Genomic DNA, 18252 nt, shown 5'->3' on the forward strand with positions numbered 1-18252 from the left:
TATCTCAGAAAGACAGTAGTGACATAGAAATTACAGAGTTTTAATAATGTTTATGTAGTTCTTTAAAGTTAGTGACAGGAACCATCAGTGAAGGTTGCAAAAATTTCAGACTTTAATGAAATTTAGCAAGTCATTTAAGTCTGAGAAGAGCTAGAATCCATTGAGCATGTGTTTGTGCTGGAACCCTGGTCACTCAGAAGATATCGTCTCCAAAAGGTGATTCTTTTTCATTCATGAACACATTGAGCGATACTGGCTTGGAGACTTAAAGAGGTCATTGAGAGTAGCCAGAAGAATAAACATAATTGCTTCTCAGCCTTATGGCTAAGATCAAGTGTAGTATCTGTTCTAATCAGTTTAATATCTGATACGTCCTCTATCAGAGGACAACATAGTAAATGAATTTTTGGAGCACGGAGATGGAATAGGAGCTTGCCCCGCCCACTCCACACATTGACCTGGTTAAAAAAAAAAAAAAAAGAATAAACATAAACAGAATTTGAGGGGTCATGTTTACTCACTGCTCTAACAAATGTGTACTGAACACACAAATAAACCACTTAGAACTGTGTGTATTTCTTACAAGAATTATGGCAAATACTTAGTAAGCAATGCCAAAAATAGAATCTAAAGATAATTAGAGAGTATGTAAAAATGTACAATCTGTGTGAGATGAAAGACACAAAAAATTTTTAAATAAAAAAGGTGAATTCAGCCTATAAAAGTTCTGTGAATATTGGTGAATTCTAGACAAACATGCCATTTAAGAACTGCAGTCATTCATGGACAAATCAAGTCCTATCTCATTTCCTTGATCAAAGTACTTACTGTAGAGACAGAATTAGGGACTAAGCTAGGGGTATCTTTCTTTCAGGGACAGTAAGAGGAAAATGCCCACCACACAGTTTTTCTGGCTGGGATTTAAGCAGGTAGAACAGACTAAGTTATCACTGATCAAAGGCTGAGAGGGATGAAAACTTTAGAAATCCCAATAAATTCACCAGATCCAAAGCAAGTCCCTAGTTTGGAATATATCAAAGCACTTTTACATCTGGCTATATGTCAGGGTCACACATAGACCAAACCCCATCTGCAATTCCTGGTCATTCTTGCTCTCCAACTCTTGCAACCTTCATATCACTTCTTATTTAACATGACTTCTATTTCTCTAAATAGGAGATGGAAGTTAATTTAACCTTCTTTGCTTTGGTCACAGATATTTACTACAAATGTAATGTCACAGGCCCAATAAAGAGAATCCTGCACCCAGAAATAAAACAGAAAGAAGGTGGAGGTTTTCAGTTTCATGCTTATCACTCACTGTTTTTAGAGAAATGCTATTACAGACACCCAAACAGAGCATGGTCCATAAGATAAAACCATCAAAAAAGCACAACACACACACACACACACACACACACACACACACACACACACACACACTCCACTAACATTTTTAAACTTTATATTTTCCTGATGCTCCAACATCCCCACACCAGGTGAACACCAGGTAACCAAATGCACCAAAGTGGCCTGCGCCACAAGTTCCCCTTCTTGCTTTCCCTGTCTGTGACTCCTGTCTGTCTCTCTTCGTTCTGTGTCTCTGTCTCTGTCTCCTTTCTGCTCCCCTCCCATCTGGCCTCTGCGACTGCACCTGGGCTCCCTCTTCTAGGACCTGTGAGTATAATAAAATTCTTTAATTTCGTACCTCCCCAAGAGTAATTTCTGCTGCCGTGTGGGAGTGAGCCTTGAAGACCCCACAAGGGGGGTTACTCCTCCACTTGGCCCACAAGGAGGGGATGATCAGAACTCGAGAAGTCCCCAAGAGATGCCCTTGCCCACGCACTTACTGCTTGGCTCCCCCTACCCCCATCCCCCGGGAAGGCCCCCCTGTTGGCTTTCCGGGCTGCTCTGCTGCCCTGTTGCCCCTGCCTTCCGCGTGCAGCCAAGTTGCCCTGTCCCCATCCCCACAATGCACCGGGATGAGGATGCCCAGCCACCCGGCTTGCAAAGCGATACTTCTCAGCGCGCCTCTGGTGACTGCGATGTCAGGAGGTCCCCCGCCACTGAGCCACGCACCTCCCCAGAGCGCTGCAGGGCGGGGGACTCGTACGCCGAGCCCGGTGCCTGCAGCAGCCCTCGGGGACAGGTGGCCCGTCCCTGGACAGCCCTCCCCAGCCCCTCCTAAAGGGTCCAGGCTGCTCCTACCTTACCCCGCATCCCTCCCAAGGTCGCTCGTGGCCCCCAACACCTCTGAGGCTGCTGGGGACGCCCTGCTGGAGGGGGAGCCACTCAGAACTAAGGGAACATGGTCAGGTGGACAGCCATCGAGGAGGGAATCAATTAGTCACCCACAGAGAAGAGCCATTCTAAAGGTTTTGCTAAGAGGAGAAGCAGGAAGAGAAAAGGAAAAAGAGAAAAAGAAAAAGAAAAAGAAAAAAGGCAGAAAGGGCAGATTATCCTGAGGTTGGGGCCTTCCCAGGGAAGGCTGCTGCCCAAAGAGACTGGGGCCCTTTCTCCTCCCCCTTCCCCTCTCAGCTTATCAACCAGAGACAAGAGCAGAGTAAAAAAACAAAAGGGGGGGTGGGGGTGCTGGTGTGTGTGCCACTTTAGGGACTATGAGCCCAAGATGGAGAGGAAAATAGAACTTTACAAACCCTAGGCACTAAGCAAATGCCAGGTGTGCAAACTTAATGCTAGCTCTAGACTAGTAACTGCTTTAAAAACAGACCCCTAGATTCGGGCGAAGAAAGAGAAAAGGCGATCAAACAAACAAATTGTGTGTGTTGGTGTGCATACGCATAACAAGTTCCGTAATCTGATCCAATAGGATCCAAAATTTATACACTGAAGAATTTCTATAACAAAAAAGATCAAACTGGCACTGACTGGCTTTCCTGCCTGTGCAATCTAGTTCTACAAAATGAACATGTGCTGAAATACACCAGCAGACAAAATGTTATGCACTTAATCAATCCTGGGGCTCAAAGTGTTGTTTCAACTGAGGACCCCGTTCAATTTATCTATTGCACCCCCCTATAACCTAAAGTAAGTGACTAAATGGAAAACTTTTTAATGGTTATGCCTCACTTTAACTGTAGTCTTTCCCATAGTTATAGTAGCTGTTGCCCTAAAATATTCATATTAGGCAGAGATGCTCTACATAATAAATAATAAAATTAAAGAAGTTTTGACACTTGCACATTGGTTTGATAAATGAGACCCCATGAACACCCAGCTAAAATAGTTAATATGGCCCAGTATAAGTTAAACCAGGACCTTCAGTATTAAAACCTATCACGTGAGGGACACCTGGGTGGTTCAGTCGGTTAGGCGGCGGACTTTGGCTCAGGTCATGATCTCATGGTTTGTGAGTTCGAGCCCCACTTTGGGATCTGTGCTGACAGCTCAGAGCCTGGAGCCTGTTTCAGATTCTGTGTCTCCCTCTCTCTCTGCCCCTGCCCTGCTGGCATTCTGTCTCTCTCTCTCTCTCTCTCTCAAAAATAAACAAAAAATTTTAAAAACGTTATTATATGAAACCCAATTAACAAAGGGGTGATTATCTGTTTTTCCAGCCCAGTTTTGCCTGTTTTTAAATCTTGGGGGTGGTGAGACAACGCCTGGTGGATGTCTACAACCTTCTTGCTGTGGTCCCATCCATCAAGACCCCATATCTAACACCCAGGATTATGAAAAGTACTGATTCTACTCAATCAATAACTGGCAAATATTTTGCACTTATAGATTTGGCTAACATGTTCTGTTCAGCTCAGCCTATTTTAACAGGCCCCCAAATGCAGTTTGCTTCTATTTCCAAAGGGACACAATAAATCTTTGCTACTCCATCCCTGGGCTATCCCAACAGCTTTGTCATCACACACAATTTGCACACAGTTCTTGACGACATCCACCTCCCTCCAAAAGCATGGTTGTGACATTATATTGATGACATCCTCTTTCAAGGAGATTCATTTGATGCACATATTTAGTCTGACATTTAGGGACACGTGGGTGGCTCAGGGGGTTGAGCTTCTGACTTTTGATCTTGGCTCAGGTCATGATCTCACAGTTCATGGAATCGAGCACCACGTGGGGCGGCGCTGACAGTGTGGAGCCTGCTTGGGATTCTCTCTCTTCCTCTCTCCTCTGCCCCTCCCCACTCCTTCTCATGCTCCCTCTCAAAATAAATAAATCAACTTAAAAAAAAAAAACATTTTTAAAAAGTCCAGCATTTAGTCCTTGGGGTTTGGTGGCAACATAGTCCTCATTTACAAATTTTACTTATAAATTAAACTCAACAGCCACTTCTGGTGTCCTCAGAAACTCCTTCACTAAGAGGCTTTGGCAACCTCTTCTCCTGCCTCCTGGTGTGTCTGGACCAGTATGACAGCCATTAGCTACCCCAGTGCCTCTGATGCAAAAAACTACCCCTCTCAGCCTTGGTAGATGCATCATTAAAACAACAAATAACTAGCCACACACCAAGCTTTGCTGGAAGGGGAGACTCTCAGCAGAGAGCCTGTGGCCCTCCACCTCCAGCTTTTCATTATGCTGTGGGGCATGGAAACAGCACCCCACAGGCATCGCACAGCTACCGAGGCCTCCCTAAGACAGGATGGAACCAAACCGAGGCCCTATGGCATATTCCATCTGTTGGAGGAGGTGACCTCTGCTGCCCTCAGTCCCTTTCCAGATGCCAGGGTGAAGGTGGTTAACCCTCCCCCAGACCCCTTGGCTACACGGGGAACCCCTTGGGATTAACTGAATGAACAGATGTAGGAGTAAATGACATCGCTAACCATCATAGGTGACGAGCCCAATGGAGTGTTGCTGCTTTCCATCCCTTAGCTAGGATGTCCCTGATGAGGGTGGGACCCTAGAAACAGCACATCTGGCCAGATATCGGGTAGTTGTCTCAGTACCAGTGGCCCTGGCCTGCAATGGCCCCTCTTCATATTTATTATAAATGATTGGGCTATTACCTAAAAAATGTTCCCTTCAAGGTAAATAACTCTGGCTATCTCCTGACTCACAGATGCCCAAAATATAAATCAAAGTCACACATGCCTCTATATATCCTAAGGCCACAATACAAGGCATTGCCAGAATACTTTATTCCATCCACAGTTAAAACCATCACTGTACTACTTGTAAGCAAGACATACATTTTCACTTCTCAAAATACATAATGCTGGCTTCTTGTAACAGACAGTCAATAGAACTTCCATGTCCCTAATAGTTCCCAGATAACTGGCTTAACTGAGAGCCAGAGTGGTCTCCTCAGACAACTCTTCTTCAAATTCCAGTCCAACCCAATATTAGGTTTACACCCCTAATATTCTCTGTCTTGCTCTGGTCCTTAACCTATTTATCCATAAGCATTGAAGGCCAGATGGAGGACCCATACTTTCCTGGGACAAATTAACCACAGAAGATCCCACAGGCCAGGCAGATTCCCGTTAGAAATGGGACCCATTTGAACCTAAAAGTCCACTACAAAACCTTGTCAGGTACAGATGGGCATCACTGAGTTAACCGTGGATCCTCTTACTCTGCTTTGGGTGCTTTCATGTGTTTACAATCCATTCTTGTGACATCAGTCTTCTCATTACTGGTCTACTTTTCATTAATTCACAAGCCAGAGGCCCAAGCCATTGCTTCAGCTCAATGTGGCAAATGCTGGGACCCACATCTACTGAGTGGGTACCCACTGGGAAATGATACCCCCATCCCACATCACTCTGACCCCAAATCTCACCACTTGAGATGACATTGTCTCAGATGACATGGGCCAAACCTAAGGCCTCTCTATTGGAAATTACTTCACCCCTGCATCAAAGATGGCTACACCCAGGCACTAAAACCTCCAGCAACACCTAGAAATTGCATCTCCTAGAGCACAAACTAGACACAAGACATTTATTGCTTTCCTTTCTTTGATATTAGGGATGCTATTATCTTCTGAGCTTGCTATCCACTTGGCCCTTGGTCCTGGTATATTCTTTGCTCTCTACTAAAGTGTACATGCCTATGCTCCTGTGCCCGATGGGAAATTTGGTAGAGATTACTACTACATATGCTATTTCCTAAAATTAAGAGAAATTATTGCTTCCCCTAGAAGGTACCTGCCTCATATCATTCAAACAAGTCCCCCACTCTTTGATGTATTTCCTACCATACTCCTTCAGTTTTCTACCATAATCTACAACCATGACCACACAACCATTCCTTCCCTTTGGTTAAGCACAACAACACATTCTCATGGGTACATTATACTCTAATAATGGCAACTGTGGGTTCTGTTAAGCCCCAAACCCCAGGCACAGCACTTTATTTTAAAAGATTATTTTATTTATTTATGTATGTATGTATGTATGTATGTATGTATGTACTGACACCCCCCCCCCAATATATTTTCCCTAACGAAACCATACGCCAGTGTGCAATGGTTACACTGAGGATTTCCACAGTTCTTCATCCACTGGTTCCAAACCTTCCTCAGAAGCCTCATAGGACTTTTCCTTGTTGTCACCCTTATCAATAAATTTGTCTATGTGGCTAAGTCAAGCAATATCACTGACTCTTAATATCGCCACAACCCAGATGACAAGCGGTACCCATCCTAGTTAGTATTGTTAATGATGTTGAGGCATCACAAAATAGATTGTGTTGTAAACTGATAAAACTTCAAATTTTTCTGATGCCTCATCATCCCTACAAATAGACTATGAGCACCCCACCGGATGACCAGTTGTACATACAGTGTGATCACTGGTCACTGCCACACGTTCCTCCTCTTGCCCTCCCTTGACTGTGACCTAGGGACATTCAATCACATCAATAAAGTCCCTTCATGCCTTTTGCTTCTGTATCCCCCCATTTCCTTCAGTAAAGACACTTGCCTAGGGGTCCTCACTCTCTTTCTGGGCTCCCCACATACTTGCTTGAGCCCTATCCCTGGGCACACTTCCAATATGGCTCCTTGAGTGGGGTATGGGGTCTCCCTTGTCTAGGATATGTGAATATAACAAACCTTTTATTGCATATGCCTCCGTGAGTGTAATTTCTGCATCCCTGTTTGAGTGATTCTTAAAGTTCCCACAAGGGAACTCATTCCCCCATTTACAACATGCACACACACACGCACAATGAATCATTCACCTGTCATGAGATAATAGGTGTATACTCAGAAGTTATGAGCTGAGCACGTTCTTACATGTCTTACATGTAAGAAGATGAAAACACTGAGTTCAATGTATTTACTTAGGAAGAAGACTCCAGATGTAGCAATAGAAGACAAGACAGAGGTTAATATCAGGCACCCCTGGGACAGGAAGGTGAGAAAGATTGAACATTTCAGGAACCCTCAGAAAATATGCCTCTTATCCATAATTATCAGGGCTCATATTATAACCTCAGGAGAAGCAAGATAATTAAATTTCCACATGGTATTTATTAGGTTTTCTTTTTTAATTCCAGTATAATTCACATACAGTATTATTTAGTTTCAGGTATATTAGGTTTTCTAATAAATATTCTATTTCTGTGTTTTGCCAAAAAAGAAAATCTATTTACCAAATTACATCATTTCTTTGGGAGGAACAGTGGCCATCACGGTCATAGGGCACATATGGAAAGGGGGCATTTTACCCTCACGGTAAAGGTTCGGGCCTCCAGGAGGTCAGCCCCTTGTTGGGAAGTGACTCGTGTCATCTGTAACTGCACTGACCTTGCCTGTACAGGGACTTGAGGTTGTCTCCGAAGAACGTTTGTGAAGTGTTTCAATTGCTATACCCTGTTAATCAGTACTAGTTTGTCCAGAGAGAGCGGAGGCGGGAGCAGCGAGGGCAAGCATAACCACAAGGCCTGAAAGGGCCAGATGGAGACGACAGGGGAGGTGAGGGCAGTGAGGTCTGGGCAGGGGGGATGGACGCTGAGAACAAGGTAGGGCTGCGTTGGCGGCCAACTTGAGGGTCCCATCTCCCAACTAGGGTTACCTTTTGTTTCCGGGAACCACTTACAGTAACAGGTTTGAAGAGGAGAAGAACGAGGGGGAGAGGAGAAGGAATTGCCAGTGTTCGAGAGGAACCAGGAGGAAGTGGAGAAACCTTTAGGCACTGTTCACTCAACTCTGTGAAGCACCTAACAGGTTGCCCATTCTTCTCAGTGTGTAAGACCACAGAAGGAAACCAGAAACCGGCCCAGACCAGTTAGAGAGTAGCGCGGGGGTGGGGACAGGATGAGCTATTCAGTAGGGTGGTAAGGGGAGGCCTCATTGATATGAGCGAAGACTTGAAAAGAGAGGAGGGGGTGCTCCGGTGGGCAGCTGAGGAGGTGTGATCAAAGCAGAGGCACCGGGCGCTAGTGTGTTCGGCGGAACCGACAGCCCGTGCCCACGGGACCGGGAGCGCGGAAGGAGCTGGTCGGGGAAGCGGTCACAGGGCAACACGGGGCCAGGTCCCGCGAGGCTCTCCAGGCCTCTGCAAGCATTTTGCCTTTTCTCAGAAAAACTGAGAAACGCTGCCGGGTTTTAACCAAAAGACTGACATGCTCTGACTCATACGTTGACTAGTAATGTCGACTGATGAGTTGAGAGAGTTGGCCTTTTTTTTTTCTCTCTGCACTTCTCGTGCACTTCAAATTAGTTGTATGGGAGGGGTCGAGGGAGAGGAAGAGATTTTTAGGTCTTTTCCTTTAGTAACCCAGAGTGGTTTCCTGCACCCTGTCATTCCATTCTCTCTCTCATTGCAGGCGGCCTGCTGCCAATAGGCTTCTACCTACAACTCCTGTGGCAGTAGTGTTAGCACAGCGGGCAAACGTTTACGGTCACTTCCCAGCCTTCTAGTATCTTCTACAGCCACTCTAGCATTTTTGATGCTTGAGGCTCTTTTCTTAAAATCAATCCCATACTCTCCCATTTTTCCTTTTTCCCCTTATCAACAACTCATTTTCTGGTTCTTTTGTAAGATGTTATTTCTGTTATTCACATCATGAATAAAGATGCTTCTCTGAGGTCCAAAGAATGGTTAACATTAATGATAAATTTGGAACAAACTTTATCATGGAAGGACATAGTCCACTCAGACTCTCTCCTCGGTCCGCAGCATCTCCTGACCTAGATCTCACTATTCATTGCCCCCCCTCTGGGGACAGATTGTCAGTCTCCACAGATCACAGGAAAGTTTCTCTCACTAATGTCTTTCCCTTCTCGGGAGGGCGTTAACCACTATGAATTGTCCCTGCTAATTGACAGAACAGACAAAAAGCTTTCCAGAGTTATTCTCAACTTCCCAGACAGGCACTGCCGTCACTGCACCAGGTGATTGGATAACGTGAGGTGAGATCAGAGAATTTCAAATTATGCCTCAGGGATTTACTGATTCCCCACCACCCATCCTCTGATTGTTGTGACTGTCACCACAGACCACAGGTCCAGCCTCCTTTAAAAAAAAAAAAAAAGGCAACACTGTGGATGACTCTCTCTATACCAGTCTGAGACGGAGGCTCAGAAGAAAAGGTCTCTGTATTCGAGTAACAACGTGTAACGTCTGCAAAGTAACTCTGCTTACCAGGGTGGGTACTGGTATTGACACACGCTTCCACACATAGAGACAGGACATTTTCTGAGGCATGAACCACACTTCTGAACACAGCGGCAGCTAAGAAATCCTACGTCCGTCTCTGACTCCTCCTATTTCAGTTGGTGTGATCATCAGTGTCACTGGTTGGCAAGGAGGGCATCTAGTTACTAGATGGTAATTCTGTAGTTAGAATTTCAGACTCCGCTTTAAGGATCAGCAGGAGTCATACTATTGTTACCTCCATGTGTGTGATGAGGGATACGACACTTGGTAAGTTCTCTGATCACAGGCACCCGCTATGTACTTGAGTGACAGTCATCAAAATGTAGACATTTACTGCTCTTTGTTTGAACCCTGGATGTGATTAAAGGATCATCACACAGTGATGGACAATACCTGTGGTCCTTAAAAGAACTTCTCTTGGAGAAGGGAAAACAGTCTGAAAAGGAAATTACACAATTAGCCCTAGCATACCCTAGCGGATGAAGTTTGAGGCCAAAGCTCGAACTTAGGTTTTCCATTATTGTCTGCTGGACCCTCCACATGCTGGTAAATAGTATGTTCCTTTGCGTATTACAGACGCAAGGGAAAGTCAATCACAGAGAACAGACCTGGTGTGCTGGTCTGACACTTATTAACAGAAACATATACGTATTGCATTTAGTGTTCTTTTTTCCCACTGATGTGTTGCGTTTGGGCCTGATGGTCTGGGCTAGTGGCTCTGTAGTGTTCATCTTGTACAGACGTATGCAGGACGTTCTCCACATTCACAGCAAAAACCTGTCCCCCAAATGCTCTGCTGAGACCAAAATCACCCAGAGCATCCTCATCCAGGTAAGCACATTTGTCTCCATTACCTCACTGTCTTCATCCTTCTGCCTTTTGGTTGGCTCACTCTGCTGAACCCAGTTGTGGCTGGTGAGTCTCAGTATGCCCCCCACCCTCGGTCCTCTCGTGCTCCTTTCTCTTTAGGCTCCACTTTGCCCACTGTGCAAAAGAAGCTATTTCCATACACTGGTCAGGTCACTACAAATGTTAGAATGTAGGTCTCTGAATATTGTCCATTTATAAATTCATCTTTCCTCCCATATATTTAAGCACTTTATGGACAAGTCAGATTGAGAACAGAGTCAGGAACAAGACAGGGTGAGCCTGACCCTTTTTTTTTTCTGTTTATTTATTTGAGAGAGCACTCATGCATGAGAGGAGGAGGGGCAGAGGGAGAGGGAGACAGAGAATCCCAAGCAGGCTCTGTGCTGTCAGCGCAGAGCCTGACGCAGGCCACCATCTTAAGAACCGTGAGATCATGACCTGAACAGAAATCAAGAGTCGGGATGCTTAACTGACAAAACCCCCCAGGTGCCCCATAAAATTATTTGTAATTTAGCCAACAGCTAGGCACAAAAAAGGGAGGTATTCTCACTTCTACATTGCAGTACACATCCCATAACAGCAGAATAGAAGTGGGTATTTTTCTCACAAAAACAAACAAACCTCTCTTTCTTATAAGTCCTGCTAAATTTCCTGTCTCTACCCTTCTCTCCTTTTAGAATCATTTGAAATAACATGGTCATTAAATATATTCTCAGCTTTATTTGATTAAATACACAAACTCCTAAAAACATGAGATCCCATTCTCCTCTCTCATTCTTGCATGGGCTAGTAAAGACTTTAGGAATACATTTACGATAAAGCTTCTCCCCCCCCACCCCCCCTGCAGTTTCACTAGGAGAAGACTTAAGTCACTTGGGTCTCAAGTTGTTGCCACTGAGTCCAGAAGTGTTTGGTGCCACTTGGATGCCCTCAAATAAATTCCAAACACAACTGCAGAAGTAAGCTAGCTGTTTGATGATACCTTCAGAACAGTCATGGGGCATCACACAATATTTGAACAGAAGAGTGGAATTTCAAAGTTGGGTTTGCTCGTGGTTGCAATCCAGTCAGAAACTCCATATATGCATCCCTGCAATGTTCCCTGTGCTCCAGTGGGATTGGGATGGCTGGAAGGGAAAGGGGCCACATAAACCTGGTGCTGAGCTAGGTGGGACTGGGCAATTTGTGAAGTGTGCATGAGAAACAGCTTTCACGAGGGTGACTGATGTCAGAGCTCTGGTACATGGGATCACAAACTCTAGTAAAGATAGTGATGCTACTGTAACCCCCTTAAGGAGGCTGCGGCTGTGCCGATTCTCATGTGTCTCAATTCTTCTGCAACTTTTCTTTCTGAACCTATTCTCTCCTCCTTAATGCTCCTCACCTAAGCTCTCTCAGAATCAGTCCTCAGAAAAGAAGCCTTTAGTAGGAGGGTTTCCTCTGTATACTTCATTCCTTCTAAGAATCACACGGGATGTGCCCATTTTACATCCACCTTCTGCTCTGTGTTGACTGCTGAGGTCTTTTGCTGTTGTGGACGGTCATCTGTTTGTTCAGTCTGTTTCCTCATCTGTCCACCTCTGGTCTTTTGTTCATATTCTCCATCCTGGAATCAGGATATTTCACTTGACCTATACTCTTCCTCCTTTAAAGTCTTGTTGGTCTCTGTATTTGAATCTTCTTTTGATAACCGTGTTATCAATCACTAGAATCTCACTTTTATTATTTATTCAGTTGACTGAAGACGTCACTGAATCAGTATATATGTGTCAATAGTACTCTCCGTGGTGTGTAGCATTCCTATTTTTCTTCCACTCTTCTATTCTGTAAGAGTCAGACCATTTTCATGAGCTCTTTCTTCTGTGAGACTCACTCTTGGCCAGCATGGTTTTCTCCCTTTTTTCTCTCTTCTCTCCACTGGCTGCAGTTCTGGCTGCTTCACCTAATGTCCTTCTCCCAAAATCATTTCATATAACCTTGATTTTTCCAGAGTCTCTGTGAAGCTTGTATAGAACGGTTGGACTCAAGTCGTCTCGGGTCCTGTGGACACCATGCTTTCATGGCATCTCAGGATGAAAAGGAGATGTTACAAAACATGATTAAAAGTAGGAAAATAATAGAAACTTAGAACATGAGTGTCTTTTCTTTGGTCTCATTTCATTTAGTCTGGTCCTCAATGATGTCCCTTCTGGACTATTATTTAGATGGCTTTATGGTACTCTTTCTGTACCTTTGAAAAAATTTTTTTAACATTTATTTATTTTTGAGAGAGACAGAACGTGAGTGGGAGAGGGGCAGAGAGATGGAGACACAGAATTTGAAGCAGGCTCTAGGCTCTGAGCTGTCAGCACAGAGCCCGACAAGGGGCTTGAACTCACGAACCGCAAGATCATGACCTGAGCCCAAGATGGACTCTTAACCGACTGAGCCACCCAGGCGCCCCATAACCATTAATTTTCAAAAAGGCAGTTCCATGAAAGACAAAGGTTGAAGTGCTCCAAATTGAAAGAGGCTGAGATACATAACAAAATCTATGACTCTAGAATGGATCATGGATCAGAAAAGATTACAACGAAAATATCTCTAGCAATTGGTAAAAATGGAAGTGTTTATTAGATACCATTTATCAATGTTAAATTTCCTAAACTTGATAGCAACACGGTTGCTATGATGCTTAGATGATAAACATAAAAGTATTGTGGGGTGCTAGATGGGAGTGAGCATGTTACTAATGTGTAAACACTAGGTGATGGGTGTTCAAGGGCGTATTGGTGTTCACTGAAGTATTATTATGACATTTCTAGACGTCTGAAACTTTTCTAGAAGAAAATATAAGAACAGGGGTGCCTTGGTGGCTCAGTTGTTAAGTGTCCCACTCTTGATTTCAGCTCAGGTAATGATCTCACAGTTCATGAGATCAAGCCCCACATTGGGCTCTGACAGCATGGAGCCTGCTTGGGAATCTCTCTCTCAAAATAAATAAACATTAAAAAGTATATAAGAACAATGTTTCCTGCAAGAAAGTATTAAAATGCTTTAATCTTCTGCTTCTATTATCACTAGTTTCTTCAAGTATCTCAGTTTACTCCTCAGGATACTCTGGTATAAGTTCAATATGTTCCCTATCTCTATGTAGGAATAAAGGAGTTTTTAGATTGGCGGGGAGGTGGGAAGGGGTAGGGGTACATTTGGTAGAACCCAAGAATCTGTTCTGCCTTAATGGATATAAATATAATATCCTGTCATAATAACAAACCACAGAAAATATATGATTAGCCCTCGTTACATGTCTTGACTATTCTTGGCCATATGCTTATTTTTAATACTAGTTTCCAAGTAAGCTTTTCAACTCCCCTGGGGAAAAAGAAAATTTAAGAATTTTAACTGTAATTTCATTAACTCTATAGAGATTATTAAAATACCTATTGACAGTAGTTCTGTGCCAGGTATAAAAGCATAATGTATAAGTAATGACACGAGAGGTCAATGCCACCGAAAGAAAACGTTCATGTCCCTCACAACTCCCCTAGAAGTGGGAGGCAGGGCATGCATTCACAGAAGGAACACCAGATTTGGGTCATAAAACAGAAGTAGGAGCCCAGGGAGAGCCTAGGCCAGAAGACTCTACTGGGGGTTTCTGAAGAAAACATAAGGCACGGCAGGGTGAACACCTTAGGAATGACTAGTCTGCATAATTTTGGTGGGTTCTGAATCATAAGGGTGGTCTTTGAGTTGCCAGGCGGACTGGCCCTGGGATGACCGAGGCTGAGGAACATGGCCTCCTGGTGTTCACGTACAAACAGAGGAGCCTGTGGGGTGGTGTTTCGATGACCCAAAACGCAACGGGCAACTGGGTGTGGAGGGTCACAAGCTCAGGGTCTATGTGAGCCTCCACTTCCAGAACGGCCTGGCACATAGTCAGTCACTTGTGGCTTCCCCCACCACCCCCGTTGTGGTTTTAATGGTGTACGGCACAAGGTGGAGAGGGGGTTTCTTGTGTCAGAAGCCCTCGAACAACTAATGCCCATCCAAAGTATTAGACCCCAGGAGGCGCGAGGCTGCCAAAGCCTCTAAGGAAACGAGTTTACGAGGGTGGCAGCAGGAATGCCTGCTGATCTGAATTTGGAAGTGAGATCTGTAACGAGGAGTATGTCAGCACTAGAACCCAAAGGACTAAACAACGCTGGACTTCCATGTCCTCAATAAGTGTGTCAAGTGAGTCTCCTTGGAGGACAGCATCAATGTAGTGTCACACCTGTGCTTTTGGAGAAAGGTGGACGTGTGCAGACTGATGGCAAAGCTGTCATTGTAGCCCGTGTGTGAACTGGGAAAAGAGTCTTGTGTCCCACTGCAAGTGGAAACAAACTGCGTTTGAGAGGCGGTTAAAATAGGCTGAAATAAACAGGACACGTCAGCCAAATCGACAAGCACAAAATACTGATCAGTTACTGATTGAACAGAATCAGTAATTTTAATAATATTGGGCGTGGGGCCTTCATGGATGGGACCACAGCATCCCGGCCGTAGAAATTAATCATGAGGAACCCGGTTATTTCCAGAATCCAGAAAAAGCAAAATTGGGCTGTCAAGTGGTAGAACAGTGGGGAAACCACCCCCTTTATCAACTAGTCTTCACACAGTAAGTTTTAACCCTTGAAGGTCTTATTTTAACTTACATTGGGCCATGTTAATATTCCAAATAGGCATTATGGCGTCTCCTTTCATCAAGTCAATTTGGAATTGTTAAAGGCTTTAATTCATTATTTTGTCAGAGCGTCCATACCTGATTTTAAAGCAATGGGTCCTATGACTATGGGAAATTGAGGCAAGGCTACCAAGGCATACTCGCTTTTCCTCCAATTTTATGTTTATTTACTTTTTGTTTGTTTATTTACTTTCTAAGGCGACAAAGGGCACAACGTTTAAATTTAGTGGGATCCTCAGATGTAACCAGAATATTCTTAAATAACAGTATCAATTAAGTCCATGAAATTGTCATTTGGTGCATTTTAGCAAATGTTAAAGTACCTTCAGAAGCTAGGTTTTATGGGGCGCCTAGGTGGCTCAGTGGGTTAAACGTCCGACTTCGGCTCAGGTCATGATCTCACGGTTCGTGGGTTTGCGCCCCGCGTCGGGCTCTGTGCTGACAGCTTAGAGCCTGGAGCCTGCTTCCGATTCTGTGTCTCCCTCTCTCTCTGCCCTTCCCCTGTTCACACTCTTTTTGTCTCTCTCAAAAATAAAAAGCATTAAAAAAAAAAAAAAAGAATCTAGGTTTTATAGGCACAAAACCCAATCAGTCTCTTTTTTTACCTTTTTGTTACAGAAATTTGTTGGTGTATAAATTCTGGATTTTTAATTTTTTTTTGAGGTTTTTAATTCTTAAATGGGGTCACATTGCAGCACTTTGCTATAACATATATGAACACACAACTTATTACATATGAATGTTAGAGTATTAAACGTATGTATACATTATTACTCTCTTTCCCCATTATCTCAGGGTGTGTTTCTAAATTTTTTTTTTTTTAACGTTTATTTATTTTTGGGACAGAGAGAGACACAGCATGAACAGGGGAGGGGCAGAGAGAGAGGGAGACACAGAATCGGAAGCAGGCTCCAGGCTCTGAGCCATCAGCCCAGAGCCTGACGCGGGGCTCGAACTCACGGACCATGAGATCATGACCTGAGCTGAAGTCAGATGCTTAACCGACTGAGCCACCCAGGCGCCCCGAGGGTGTGTTTCTTAAGTCACTGAGGGCCAGCACCGTTTGCTACTAGTCCTGGCATCTGCTCAGCACGTAGGGTTGAGTCCCCCAAACTCGGGCTTGCAGCTGCCTCAAGAGCAGTCTTTACTCCTCTTTCCTTTGTCTCTACCTCTGATTCACGCTTTGAGTTGCCTGAAGGTGACTTCTTTACTTTGTGTCTCGGGCTTACAAGAAAAAAGGGGCATGGGGGTAAGCTAAGAGGCCTGGTGCTCCCAGGCCAACTCTCCCCTGGACAGCTCATCTCCCCATTTTCTTTTTAAGTAGGCTTCACACCCAGCACAGAACAAACACAATGCGGGGCTTGAACTCACAACCCTGAGATCAAGCCCTGAGCTGAGAACAAGAGTCAGATGCTTAACGGACTGAGCCATCCGGGTGCCCCCTCATTTTTTTTTCCTTAGGCAAAATCTTTTAGAATGACTTTGTCTCTAGGCAGCTGTCTATACTCCCCACCCCATTTCCCCTTTTGTCTCCTGTATGTCCCCCAGTGTTTCCCTTTTTTCCCTTTTGGGTGTCTATCGGCCCAGCTCCTGGTGGTCCCAGTCACCCTCAGAGGGGCCGGGGGTCTACATGCAAAACAGCAATGTGGGCAGCATCCTGACTCAGGGATCTCTGGCTTACGGAGACTCCTAGCTTGTTACCAGGCAGCGGCACCTACAAGGGCCCCAGCAGTGACAGGGACATCTGTCATCTCTAACAAGCAGAGAAGCCTCAGGTGCTTAAGGGGGAGTGCTGGTTTTTCTTTTTACCTTTTGAAAATTGAACAGGAGTCACAAGTGTCCAAGGATGGGATCCCTTATATCCTACTTGGTTGGGGGACGGATCGTGACAACAGTAAAGCAAGCAACAAGGGATGTGCCTTTGAAACATTTACTTCTGGCTTCCCATGAGGAGGGCAGCCTTCGGTGCTAGGGAGCCCCGGCAGACCCCTGCAAATCCCAGGGACCCACGCCTGGTTGAAAGCAGATCTATAGCTCATGGGGACCAATACCCAGACTCCCCGCAAGGAATGCCCTTGAGAAGGGCAAGCCCAGGAGCCCTCTGCAGACCTCAGCACCGGTGGGCAGGCTGACCAGACTCAACCCCAACACAGCCCCACTGGAGGAAGCCTGTCCTTGCTTCCTTGTGGGAGCCTTTGCCAGACACCCAAATACCCCAGGTCACTGCCAGGAACTCAGGGTCAAATGAGGTTTGGCCCAGCGGACCATGATGTTCAAGGTAAGGCGCCAACCTAGGGAACTACAGCCACCGCCAACCTGGAACCAGCACCTAGGACACGAGCAGACCCCAGAGCCGCGCACCTCCAAGGTTCTCTTACGGTTCAGGTTGGAACGTCACGGCGGCACACGGCAGACACAGAAAGCGGCAGTGGCGGCGGCTAGCTGCGCCCTCCCGAGGGAAGCATCTGCAGCCTGGGATGTCCGGGCGGGCAGCCGCGGCCCTCACTGCACCTGTTCCGTGTACAAAGGTGCCCGAGTAGTGACAGAGGTCAGCACCACTGAAGGAAGAGCCAGGCAGAGCCACAGAAGGAAGACCAGGTTTGGGTCAAGAAGCACGAGGCAGTGGAGAACCTGGGCCAGAAGACTTTCCCGAGGTTTCTGAGAAGGCGAGGCAAGGCCAGGGGAGCAGGTTAGGACTGGCTGGCTGGAGTTATCTCAGCAGGCTTCAGGCCCAGGGATGGTCCCTACTTGCCTGGCACCCGGTCCTGGAGTGACCCAGGCCGAGGAATACTGCCTGGTGGGGTGCGTGGGCCACACGGAGGAGGTGTGGCTCTAGACTGGTCCGTTTGCACAGCAGAGACACGTTCCCGGCTGGGCCCTCTGGTATCACCAAGAATTGGCCAGCCCCAGCCAAAAGGTTATTTAAGACATAAAAATATCAAAATGTACAGAAAATAATGATTAATACAACAGCGTCACTCCTCTTGGATAAACTTTATCACTGAAATTCACTCCTTTAGCCTTCATAGTGATGCTGAGTATGCATTCTCTCCAGAGAAACTTGGAAAATTCGGGTACAGAATGCTATCTGAG

The 18252-nt window shown here is 45.4% G+C and overlaps 1 protein-coding gene and 2 pseudogenes across 14 annotated transcripts in view; 2 read left to right on the forward strand and 1 right to left on the reverse strand.

Moving 5' to 3' along the window:
• The window catches only part of LOC123378949 (zinc finger protein 530-like), a 42397-nt gene that overhangs the window by 12179 nt on the left and 11966 nt on the right, over positions 1 to 18252 (reverse strand). For 2 of the 14 annotated variants that reach the window (XR_006590845.1, XR_006590853.1), the window contains exon 5: positions 12425 to 12520. The exons of 10 other annotated variants lie outside the window; for them this stretch is intronic. Coding sequence is in view for 1 of the 4 variants with exons in the window: in XM_045047322.1 (XP_044903257.1) it covers positions 12417 to 12520 (104 nt within the window). In the remaining 3 variants the exon portion in view is untranslated. Of the gene's footprint in view, positions 1 to 11154; positions 12521 to 18252 lie in introns of those variants that run through there. 2 more of the 14 variants (XM_045047322.1, XR_006590846.1) reach the window with 2 other exon arrangements.
• On the forward strand, positions 305 to 472 carry LOC111558161 (annotated as a pseudogene).
• FELCATV1R-PS46 (vomeronasal 1 receptor felCatV1R-ps46 pseudogene) lies at positions 10125 to 10553 on the forward strand (annotated as a pseudogene).

Source organism: Felis catus, chromosome E2, assembly GCF_018350175.1.
Source record: "Felis catus isolate Fca126 chromosome E2, F.catus_Fca126_mat1.0, whole genome shotgun sequence".
Lineage (NCBI taxonomy): Eukaryota > Metazoa > Chordata > Mammalia > Carnivora > Felidae > Felis > Felis catus.